Source organism: Melopsittacus undulatus, chromosome 9, assembly GCF_012275295.1.
Source record: "Melopsittacus undulatus isolate bMelUnd1 chromosome 9, bMelUnd1.mat.Z, whole genome shotgun sequence".
In the NCBI taxonomy this organism is placed as follows: Eukaryota; Metazoa; Chordata; class Aves; order Psittaciformes; family Psittaculidae; genus Melopsittacus; species Melopsittacus undulatus.
This window is the reverse complement of record NC_047535.1, coordinates 3160704-3173367: the sequence shown is the minus strand read 5'-3', so window position 1 is coordinate 3173367 and position 12664 is coordinate 3160704. Positions and strand designations below refer to the sequence as shown.

At 47.0% G+C, this 12664-nt stretch overlaps 1 protein-coding gene across 1 annotated transcript in view; it reads right to left on the bottom strand.

The window, feature by feature from the left end:
* Positions 1-2715: 2715 nt before the first annotated feature.
* The window catches only part of CHSY1 (chondroitin sulfate synthase 1), a 73115-nt gene continuing 63166 nt past the window's right edge, over positions 2716-12664 (bottom strand). Inside the window, exon 3 of the mRNA XM_034066480.1 lies at positions 2716-4360. Within this exon, the coding sequence (XP_033922371.1) occupies positions 2768-4360 (1593 nt within the window). The 3' untranslated portion in view covers positions 2716-2767. The remainder of the gene's footprint in view (positions 4361-12664) is intronic.

Here is a 12664-nt window from a genome sequence, read left to right as displayed (position 1 = left end):
CCGGGTTCACACTCACACCTGGTCAAGCTCTTAGAACTGAGGCAGCCAAATCTGCCTGGTTTAGCATAAAATGGGGTTTGTGAGCTCAGACTTTACCCTAGGCAGATATAAGCAGAGACTTCACCTCAACATGCATCACTTCTAAGCTGCAAGCCCATCAGATCTGTGCTCAGTTCTGATATGGGGCTGCAAGAGAGCTCTGTGCAAAACCCACCCGTGGTGCTGTCTGGACAGGTTTGGTACAGACCCAGAGCTGAGGTGACCAAGCACAGAGCCCCGGAGCTAGATGGGTGCTCTTCATTAAACAGCTCCTCCCATTTACATGCATTTGGCTTCTGCCAGCTGTTAGGAGCTAGAAAAGCCCTACCCCATCACAGGTGTTGATAAATACACTGTAAGTACAGGGCTTGTTTCCCCGTCTTTGGGTGCAGCTCCTCAGGGTTCATACTCTTCAAGCTCTTGTCTGCAGACACAAGTTGTTGCTTTTCTCCTCCTTACCCAGCATGAAGGAACGCTGCTGTAACCCCCAATATCCCTGCTCTGGGACTTAGTTCTTACACAGAGAAGCCTCACAATGATACCACAGAATGGATCAAACCAGCAGAGCTCGACACAGTGATCATCTGTGCTGTGTTCTGGACACAAACCACTATGGGTTACTCAGCCCTGTCCCTGGATGCACATTAAAGGTGCACCTAAGGATGCTCAGACACCAAAAGCACTTCTGAACCCAGGGAGAGGTCCAATGATGGAGGCTGATGACAGAGGTTGATGACACAGAGCTGAGGGCCGTGGTGTGAAGTCCACTGCAGGCCAGAGCCCAACAGGGAGGTCAGAGCCCTGTGCTGGAGGGCGATGCTCTCAGGTGGCCTGGCTGCCGCAGGCTCCGGCTCCGCGGTGCTGCCGGCACAGGACGGACACACAGGGACTGCAGGAGCTCGGGTTGCAAATAAAAAATCTTTATTGCATCTTAGGAGCAAATTGAAAAAAAAAGGAAAAAATAAAAGAAAAAGGGGAAAAAAAAAAAGAAAGGACAGAAAAACTTTTTCCATGCACTGAATCCATCCAAGTACCTACATCCTTGGGACTGCCACCAATACGATGAACGTTATAAGCCATCGACTCTATGCTAGCTGCAGTTCATAGTCCATACACGTGTAAACAATGGTTATTTCTCCTACTGGAACAGCAATTACTCCACAAGATTCCTTCAAACACGGCAATGACCTCAGCATCGGTTTCTGTTCCTTCCCTGGTCTCCACTTCCCAAAGAGAGCAATGACACGAGATGGTCACGGAGGGCACCATAGAAAAATAGACTCGTTTGCTGGTTTCTGGTTCTTGTTTCTGCTGAGCCAGGTGCTTACAGGCAGGTCCCAGCTGCAATGCCAGTGTCCACCCACTAAGTGTCAGGTAAAGGGTTCCCTTTCTGGCTTTAAGGCACTTTGTGTGTTTTCTCTTACCTTGCTAGGTGTTAATTCACAAGGGAGCGCACTTCCCTTGCGTTCGGCCTCCCCATCCCCAGTTCCTCTGAGAATCCCAAAGCAATTCCTAAGCTTAACTGCAGTCATTCCAAAAAACATCAAAGAACAGGTTTTTTTTGGGGGGAAAAGGAAAAAAATAAAGATCCATGAAAAAATATTGTAGAAAGTAATCTTTGGAGATCATTTACTGCAAGGCTGATGTACACGACTACCTTATCAGGGGGAAGATGCAATACATTCCTAATATATATATATATATTTACACACACATATATATATATATAAAATATTCAAATGACTAACAGATATTCAAGGAGAGGTCAAGAACCTAAACCAATGGATATTAAATAAATTAACGGTCTATCCGATACAGGAAAAAACATAGTCCCAAAGCAAACCTAGGAAATCCAATGGAACCATTCCCAGTAACACCATGAACCCGGCCGAACTGGGATGCAGCACGCTCAGTGGAGGAGATGCTCCTCAGGGATCTCCCGTTGTTCGCTGCGTGCCGGCGCTTTGCTGCAAGAGATTCCCATTTCCCATCCCCTCGTGATGCTCCGGCATTCCTTGACCACATTGACTCTGGACAGGACAGTTGAGGATAACACCCAGAACCCACCGTGGATCCTTACATCAATACATGGACCAAACAGAAAAGACAAAGATTCCTACAGGACTGATGGACAGGTTGTGCTCACTTTCTGCCCTGCCTTGGAGTTGTCTGGAAGTGTGTTTTTAAACTGGAATAATCAGCCTTTAGGGAAAAGCCCTTCCCGTGATTCACCCTCATCACCACCACACTGACTGGGTTGGGTCAACCTCAATCCAAGAGCTCATCCTTCACAAGAGCAGCAGAGGCCGTGCGCGGCAGCAGCCACAACCACACACATAGACACCAGGTTGTCACTTGCCAGGTCCCGACTTAGGGAATCCCGACGACGAAGACAGCGACGGAACAAAGCACGAAACAATCTTTTGTTCTTAAGGAAATTGGAATTCAAGTCAGATTTCCGGCGATCAGGAACTCTGCAACGTCTCTGGGTTCGTCTGAAGGCAAAGATTGATCAGAGTTTGGTTCCAAACCCAAACCACCACAACAAAGAAACCTTTGTTCTTCTCCAAATGAGAGCTTTGTACGAAAACAACGATGATTTCTAAAATATATCCTGTGTGGTCTTTTAAAAGTGAATTATCAAAAAACTTTCTTTTTTTTTTCTTTTTTTTTCCCAAAAAATAAATTAGATAATTAAAAAAAAAGTCTTTTCCAGCATAGCTGGACATTAGGCTGTCCTCACGGAGCCATTCGTATTGCTGCTTCTCCCCAAATTTGGGTCGTTTTTCTCAAACCAGATCTCCGCCAGCTGCTGTGTGGACCCATATGTTGAGGCTTTGGACCCCAAGCACATTTTGTACTGTTTTGGATCAAGATTAGGGTCACAGAAAACAGGGTGATGCACATGGACCACTCCAACCTCTTGGCTTCGGAAAGTCTTTAAGCCAGCTTGAATGACTTTGTTAAACAGGTCTACATCTTCAAGGCCCCAACCTTGGATGGAGACATCAAAGCCACCTGCTCGGAGAAGATCACCTTTGTAAATACAGGTAATACCAAAGCCATAGTTCCTCCAGAAACCTGTTTTCTGGGTGAAGGCAAAATGATTGTCACTAGGAACTTTTCCACTATAAACAATCTTTGGATCATACTGGCTAAAAATGATGGGGAAGTAGACTTGTTGACCCAAAACTGTATTGGCTCGACACCGCTGGAGGAATTCTGTCGTAAACACTAAGTCAACATCACAGAAGAAAAGTAAAGACTCATTCTGGAACTGAGAAGATCCAACTTCCAGAGCCAGTGCCCTCGAGAACTCCCCCGACACCGGTAACACCTGCATGTCAGCCTTGGGGTATCTGGAGCGATAATCTCTCATCAGCTCGATCTGCTTTGCTTTGTCCGGGTTGGAGTTGGAGTTGAAAAGCAGGACAACCAGCTTGACGTTCTGGTTGGGAATGAGGCATGTCTTCTCAAAATTCCCCATGAACCTTGTGAACATGTCAAACCGCCCGGAGAGAGGAATCAGGATGTTGATCTTCTTGTCTTTGAGCTCCTTCCTCTCCACTTTCGACCTGCTGAGCTGGAAGGGAACAAACATCTTCAGTGAGTTGGAGAGGAAAGACAAGGATCCAGAATCCTGGTTGATTTTGCTGGCCAGCTCTTTGGCGTCCATCTCCTCGTGCTCCATGAACTGGATCTTGCTGAAGGTCTGCTGCAAGTACGCATGCCTCCTGACGGGGACGGTCATCTTCTTCCCCTTATGCTTTTTGTACAGGAGCAGCAAGTCCAGCACGTACTCTGCTCCATACATGGGATTCACTCTGCGATAGCCATACTGTATCTCCTTGAAGTCTATGATCCTCCCCCGGGTCTTGGCGTTGGCGTTGATCATTTCCATCACCTGCATGACAATGTCATCCAGCGCTTCACGCTGGGAAGAGTCTATTCCCCTCCGAGGGGGCTGCCCGTCAGCACCTGAATACAAATACTTTCCAGTCAGGAACTCCCACTCCAAGATCTCTTCCCGGTGGCGGGGCTGGAATCGCATGAAGGAGGGGGGCATCCCCAGCTGCAGGTCATCCTTGTGGATTTCTGTGTTGCTGTATTTGCTCATGAGGACAATCTCCCGGTGCAGCTGCACGGTGCGGTGCCGCAGCTCCGCGATCTTGCGGCTCAACATGTAGCTGTGCAGCCTGTACTGGTACGGGGGGTTCTTGTTGGGGTGCAGGGTTATGGCTCTGTGGATCTTGCTGTTCCGCAGGTCTCGGATATAACCTTTCTTGTTCTTCTCATAGTTTTCATAGAACAGCTGCTGCATCTGGAAGAGAGATGGGAGAAGTTAAAGGCTCAGCAGTGCTGTCCTTGGGAAAGTTAGCCCATGCTGGGAGAAAACTCCTTGCTCGCAGGGCCAAAAGGCTTTCTGACTAAGCTGTTCTTGGGTTTAGGCACAGGTTGGAGTGATACCAGCTGCTACTCAAGGAAATGAAGAGGATTATGCACTGTAAACTGGTGAAAGAAGCATCCACCGCGGATTTGGGATTACTACAGCCCATTGCAGGGATAGCACCCTCGGCACAACTGAGCAGTAAGTCCACTGTAAGCACAGTTTTTCACAGCACCAAAGCATCACCAGGAAAAAAGCCCATGAAGGGTTCATTACAAAACTCTTCCTATTTGTCTCCTTCCCATGGATTTAATAATAATAAAGAGCAATAAAAAGGATCCAAGTAGACAGCAATCAAGCATCTTACTTAATACCCAAATGCTGTTTAAGCACTAAAAAGCCTTGCTAAATGTTTTAGTCAAGATGCCAAATCCATTCTCTCAAGTGCTACAATGCAAAGCTATGGTCCCCCTGTCATTTAAAAATGCCAATAGAAAGTAAAACGCCTCTGAGGTTCTGAGCAGTAGTTCCAGGTAAGACAGGATGTGTATATACACTAGGATAAAGCATCCTTAGAGTGGAAATTGCTATTTCAAAACGAGAAGATAGTGAGATTACCATTATATTCACCAGCCTAATGGAAACCCAGAACTCAAGCAGACAAACCAGCTTTACAGTCTTCAGTAGCTCAGGCACTGGCTGATAAAAGGAAAGGCTTGTGCAAAGCAGAGTGATAACATGGAATATAAACTGGAAAAAGAAACCAAAAACAAGGTAAACACCCCCCCAAGGCCAAAGTATACAGCAGACAATGGACATTTAAAAGATCACAGGCTGATTCCATGTCACAACAGTGCCCCAGGACCTGACATGATTGCTTCATTCAATATAGGGTCCAGCCTACATTATCAGCAGGAATTTGTTATCTGTAAAAGGTGATAAAGCACATGCAAAAAACCATAAAGATTAGCAAAGAGCTAAGATCAAAGGACAAGCAAAAGAGAGAATGACTCAAAACGATGGCAATTAACCCCAGCACTAAAAGGCAGCACGAGTGATGCTTCTACCAGCTGGTCAGACCCAGCCCAAGTCCTGTTTTACTGGGCCTGCACTTGCATTTTTCCCATTACTGTGGGCAGACGTTGAACCTAAGGGATAAACACACACCTGGATTTCATTGCTGCTACCTTACCAAACCAGATGTGTGCACGCTGAAACCTGAAGTTCAGCATATCCCTGTGGACAGCACAGGAGTGACCTGCCTCTGCTTGGAGCAGCTCGTGTGGATCTGAATCCCAACAAATGTCATTCATTTCGAAGGAGGGAGGGAGGAATTCCAGCCAGGCTGGGAAAGGAAGAACAATTCTTGTCATGGGTCACCACCAATCCCCCATCCCTTCTCCTTTCTTGCTCAACTTCACTTTGTTGCCTGCTCATCCCCAAGTGATTCCTGCCTCTTTCACACTGCCTGTGAGCAATTCAGGCCAACAGCTGCCTCTTATTAGATAGATCCCATACAGATAGATGAGATAGATCCCATACAGCAACGTGGCCAAAGGAGAACATCTTGGCGACGGCCTCCTGGCAAGCCACAGATGAGCTGCCTGTCAAGATGTGTATCCCTTCAGAAGTCATGCAGGATTGAAGAGCGTGCTACAGGCAGACGTCCAGTGGCCTAATCCCGTGTTTAGCAGTTATCCAAGCTGAGTGAGCCTCGTGCTTTCCCAAGAAGCACGTTTTTTCCACCATCCATTCATTTGTATCCCTAATATTGTTTCCTCCACTAATAACACTTCATTTTTTGTCCACTTTGAACCTCGCTGCTTCTGTTAGGGGCTCTAGACCCCAAATCACACCCACTGACAGTCAGTCCTGTAAGAACTATTTATTACAATGGAGAGCTCACACAGCAAGATCAGACCAGCACTGCAGGACCCACACGTGTATTTTCACTGACTCCACTGATCTATCCTCTCTAACACTGTATACGAAGAGAACTAGAAGTATTAAATGCACGTGGTTAAGGGGTTTAACTGACACTTGAACTACACCACAACTACAGGCCCAGGCTGCACCACTCGATGGAAGTCCTTAAATCATGTCACCAGGCAACTATTATTTCAAGGAAAATTGACAATAAGGCTGAATGTCAAATCTTGCTTTGAATTTATAAGAAACCAACATCAAGCCCATGCAGCCGGAATGCCTTTGCTCCGAAGCTGCTAGCTAGGGCATTCCGAATTAGCTACAGGAGGAAACCAGGAGAAGCAGGAAAGCTTTTTGGTTATACAACACAAGTTTTAATAGAATACCGATGGGTAGGAAAATGTTATGAAACTTCCCAATGGAAGTAAAGATACGAATCCCTAACAAATGGCCCTAAGTCAGATTAACAAGCGCATTTGAAAGCTCTGGTTTGCCATGCAGGAGTAACCTCTGAGCTGGGCTGCTTAACGTGTGACCCTTTAATACTAGTCCTTGTCTCTTCCAAAACATAAGCTAACTTTGACAAGGGAGCTGGAAATAAAACAGATCTCAGCGAGACTTCTGCTTCGAGGCAAAGCAATTTACAACTGAAGCATCTACTAACGGTCACCTTGCTCCAGCCAAAAAGGTGACAACTGTAACAAATCCTGTGCTCCGGCCAACCCTGCTAATGAGAAGCACCAGAGAAGCCAGGCTTTTATATAAGCCTGGTTTTCAGTGCCTTGCCAGGCTGGCACTTCCATTGTTTTTCCTATGAAGTCTCCCCCTCTCCTATCCCAGTGTCCCTCTTGGCTCCTCGCATTCAGCAAGCTGCAGCAGGCATGGGATGTGACAGCACCCTGCAGTCCTGATCGCCCATCTAGGAGCCAAGGGACACCCCATACATGGAAGGGTATGGGAAGGGGTTAATCAGCTCCCTACAGAGAGCACAATGACTTACAAGCTGTTTCTGCACATTGGCATGAAGTGCTGTTAATGAAGTCCAAGTGGCCAGTGAGCAGCAGAGCAATTTAACCATTCCTGGGCCAAGGTGCCTGCGCACACTGACCCTAAGCCACAGAAACGCTGTGATGCCCATGGGCTTTCCTTCACGATAAGGAGCTCCACATGGATTGGCTTTTGTCACCCACATCTACACAGCTTGAAAGAAATGAGCAGCTCCTTCCATATGGTTTGACAGCTCCACCAACACCCATTTGTTTCTATCCTTTAGGCAGTGACAGTCCTCAGCATTGGGTTCAATCGCTAACAAGGGCAATGCCCGACCATTGCCTATCACTGCTGATGTGGTTTCCACCTCATTTGGGTCCAGAACTCTATGGATGTATTAGCACACATGGGCTTTTGACTCCACACAATACTGGAAACCAGCGAAGAGAAAATAATCAGTTATCCCTGTGTGTATTGTTAATAGATGGGTAGGAGAAGACAGCAGAGAAAGCAATACCTGTAATCTATTTGTTCCACCATTAACACACACGTGGGGAGTGACACAAGGCCAGGACACGCACGTCTCCCACAGACACTACATGCAAGCTTCCCCATGCCTGTTACCAGACTCTTGCAAACTCTTCTTTTAGTCAAACAGGTTTCTCTGTGATTCTCCCCCAAAAAAGAACCTTTCATGGATATTAATTTTGCACTGATTATATTCTAAGCATGCTTTATTCTAGCGCAGAGCACTGAGCACAGGGATACAAAGAAGAGCTACTCTTTCTTGACCACTATTTACTCTAGACCTGTTGAAGCCTTAAAAACCCTAATGTTCCCCAAACCATTAGAGACTGAATGTTTAAACTGTGGTACAGCTGTTGTGGGCACTACTGGCTCGTGTCCAAAGGACCAACTGAAAGGAGAGAGTGTTACGTTCGCCGTTTTAAATGAAGAAGTCTTTTGCAGGCCAAAAAAAAGTGTACTGGAGAAAATGGACTTTAAAAATAAGACCAGTTTATGCAGAAACTGGCCCGCAGCCACGGATCAGCCCCTGAGGGCTTTCTCTCACAGCTCCAGATTGTGCTGCCACAGCCCTGCAAACGCAGCCCCACAGGTCTCATGAAAAGCAAGCATGGACAAGACATGTTGTACGGCAGGCTTCGAAATGCCCAAGATGTGCTTTAAATACAAAGCCAAAGGAATGAAAAGCCTGAAAGATGGTCAATGTCACCTAGCACGGGAGGACACGAGCCTGCAGGTCCCTCTTTGGAGGGACCTGTTCTTCCCCTGCCCCACAGCTCTGCAGCTAAAACTATGCAGGATGCTCATACCCATCTCCTCCTTGCTCCTCTTGCCACAGTTGCAGCTGTACTGGTGCGAGGGGGCAGCTCCTGTCAGTTGGTTAAGTGAAAGGAAACGATGTTTTGCACCCACATCCTAAGTGGTATGAAATAACCGTCGCTGCACTAACACAGCTTTGCCACTTTGCAGTGATTAAACACAACAGATCACTGGGTTTCTGGTTTTCAAATCACCCATATAGCTAAGTTGATAAAGAATTTTGCAGGGAGACCCAATGGAAAGAAGCAAGTGGGTCTTTGTTTATGGCTGACTGGCTTTTTGTGGATGGGGACCCTGTACTGACCTCCCTGGATACAGCCCTGGATATTCAGGGCTCTTATTAATGATGCTCTTTCTGTTTTAAATCCCAATGCTTTATGTGCAATCCCACAGCCAATCACTGACATTACTAAAGTCACTCCTGGGCAGAGCTATTATGATGGAGACAAACACAGGGAAGTAATGGATAAACACCCATTTCCACTGAACTTGGCCTCTCGTTCATCCCTGTAACCTCCCCAGTTGCCACTACAGGAAAGGATGCAGGAAACACCAGTTGGTGATGGGAGATGAGACTTCCCTCTCAGCTGACCAGTGAAGCCCCGAGCTCTGGAGCACAGTTAAACGCTGTGATTCCTCAGACGAGTGACTTCTGACACGGATTTCATCATGTATCATGGGTTCACATTCGCTTTGTTTCGTAAACTAAAGAGGATCAAGAGAATCAGCTGGACATCCCCAACAGGCAGTACTGGGTATTCCACAGCAGACTCCTGCAGCAGCAGGGGCAGATCCGGCTGGGATATACTGCGACCTCTGAGTGCAATAACTCCAAGCATCCTCTGAAGCAAGGAGTTCGTTTGTACAACACAATTGCCTCTTCTTATATGATATAACCGAAACAGAGCCTGTCTCACTCGAGCCTCCCAGCGCCTTCTGCACCACTCTCCTCTCCAAAGTACTCCAGAAGGGAAGCCAAGTATCTAAGGCAGATTTCAAGCAGAGCAAACTCAAGGTCATTGAATTCCCAAGGAATCTGTGAATTAGGAGGTACTGCTGGAGTTCAGTCTTTTGTTAGCAATCCCAAGTAGCTGTCTAATTGAACAACTGTCCTTCTCCAGATCCTTTCTTGTTTAAGCAAGTAAAAGAGCTTAAAAATTACTTACTCATTTACGGTTTCTCAACCCAAGTAGCCTTTAAAGTACTCCCAGCTTGGCAAGAGAAAGAAGAAAACCTGCAAGGGTGAATGTGTCTTCAAAACTGACATCATGTGCTTCACCTCTGACTTGACAATCTCATTACCTCAAACCTACACACAGGAGCAATCCAGAGCATTTGGAACTGAGGCAGCAGAGAACCTCTCGTGGCCCTGTATTAAACTGAGCTCCATCTTCCTGGTCTAAATCTAGGTAAAAACAGAGGAGCCTGGTTTCCTCTTAGTCATGAAGGGGGATGATCTCATGTCTCGCCTATTCTGGGTAAGGGGGATGAGTTGTGTAAAGAAAAGAGTAGTGCAAACACAAAACACTCTCCAAAGAAGGTAGTCGCCCATTTAGTGAAACATCCTTCCCCTTGGGTGTATCTGATGAGCAAACTGTACAGGTGCCATTGTGCACTCCATGAGACCTGGAACTCCTTCTCTAGGGAGACAGATTGATGCATTAAAGGCACAAACCAGACACAACCTGAAAGCATTTTGTCCTTTAGCAGTAACCAGATAAAGCAGAATGTGCCGGTTTAGGGTATTTAGATTTACCCATGCAAACTATAGGAGAGCAGGATGCAGCTACAGGGTTTTCTTCCAGAAGGCTCTTATTCAACAGAAACAAAACCAAATAAGACACCACTAAATAGTAACAAATGCTCTATGCTACGGATGTTAAAGCAGCACAATATTATAGGTGCTAATGATTATCATTGCTATTGCTTGAGAAAGTCTGCTCAAAGTCCGTGTCTAGCTCAACTTCCAAATTAGGAGTCCTGGTGCAAACTGCTGTGCTGCACATGGCTCTCCCTTGCTTAAATTAAGGCTTTGACCCACAGGGCAAATGATTCAGCTCTCCCACTCCAGCAGAGAGGGTCAGGCTCTGTCCCAGATCCAAACAAAACCCAGGATGCAGCGACTCGCCACTGATCTGTTCATTTAAAGGCCAGGCTCAGGGATGATGCCAAATTTCTGGCCCACCGAATATACTGAATATAGCAGGTCTTGGGATTTCTTTTTCTTGCTGTCAACTCCACACTTGGGGACTCTAGTACAGAGTACAAGGAAAACCTGGCTTTCATTATGGATTTCAACAGGCTCACGAAAGAAAGAGCTGCAGCCCTGGAAGTCTGGATCTGCTCTTTCTCATGCTAAGTGTTAAGAATTCAGAGGAACAGAACATGACCCTTGGAGGGCAGTTTCATGGAGATGATGAGCAGAAAGAGAAGACCTTCTGGACCGTGGCGTGATTTTCCACCATATGTTCTCAAGAAGCAGTAATGTAATCACTTAGAAATACTTCTGTCCATGGAATTCACAGATTCCTATTTGGGAGCTACTTCCCACATCTTTGTAGGAGATGCAAGCCATTATGGATGCTGAACCCTTTGGGTCCCAAAACACTTGGAAAGGCTACCACAAGCTGCTGCTTACAGAGAGGGTGGAGAAGAACCCCTCTGCTTGGAGAAGCTCCAGCTGCAGCCCAGGCATCCATGCATCATCCCAACATCATCCCAACATCAGAAATAAAGCCAGAGCAGTGTAGCCTCTGTGCCAGACTGGATGGGGACAGCAGCGACCTCGAAGCACACACCAGACCAGGTCTCCAGTACCACATTCTGCAAGAACCCTGGGGGAAGGATTGGCCCCAATGGAGCTGGCTGCAGGATCCAGCCCTTCAGCCTTCCCCACATCACCAGCACAGCTTCCTTTTGCTGCAAGATGCTGCTGGAACCCCCTCCCCATAGCAGGTACACAGTGCCCTACATGGAGACACTGTCAGTAACAGGTCCGGGCCGAAGGAGGGTACCGGAGCGGTCACATCAGTGCAAAGCCCTAAATCTCTCCAAGCCTTCACAGGAGACTACTGTGAATTGAATTAGGTGACGATTTGGCCCCACAAGAGCTGCTGCTGCTGCAGCTCTTCCCTGCCTGTAAAGAGGTGGGGGGGTGTTTTCAAAACAGTCATTTCAAGACCTTAGGCACTTCCAGCTTAAGCAGCACCACGTTAGATGAGGAGGGACACAGCTCCCATTTGATGGCAAGAGGCCATGCTTGCTGTTCCTGATCCCTCACACTTGTGGCACCAATACATCTTTGGGAAAGGGGTGAGCGGGGAGCTGGGAATGCTGGACAAAATCCCTAACGAAAGGCCAGCTGCTGAACTGCCTGTGTCAAAGCTGCAGCCCTTTGAACCTGTAGTGCCAGGAACAGTCTGGAAGTGACAGAGCTTCATTCACAGCTGCATTTAGAAATCAGCCTGCTTTATGTTTTCCTAACAACTGATAGTAACATCTCTTCTGTGCCAGCAGCATCAATATCAGCTAATGAAAACCGACAGAAAACTGGGAGTATATTGGGTTTCTGATTTCTCTACTAGTGAGCCCTCCTCCCCGCTGCCACAATAATGCTGCTGTGCATTGTTCAGGACACACTCCTGAAACCCCTTGCAAACCAGTGGTGACCTGTCCATAGGAGGTGGCAGCCATGCACCACCTCGTGCTGGCAGGGATGTCTGAAACACAGTTTACTTAAACCTTGGAGAGTGAGCTAATTCCATTCACTTGGCCTCACTGAATCCATGTGGACACACTGGATCAAAGTGTGGATCTCCTCAAGTGCCACTGGTGTCACCTGGTTTGCAAACAGCACAACTGACAAGGTGACGGCTGGATCGCTGTTGTGTAACCTGATGGCACATTCATCTCTCCTCCAGGCTTAGATTTTAACGAGTGCTCCAGAGTGATGCTCAAGAACAGCTTTTCCCAGGGTCA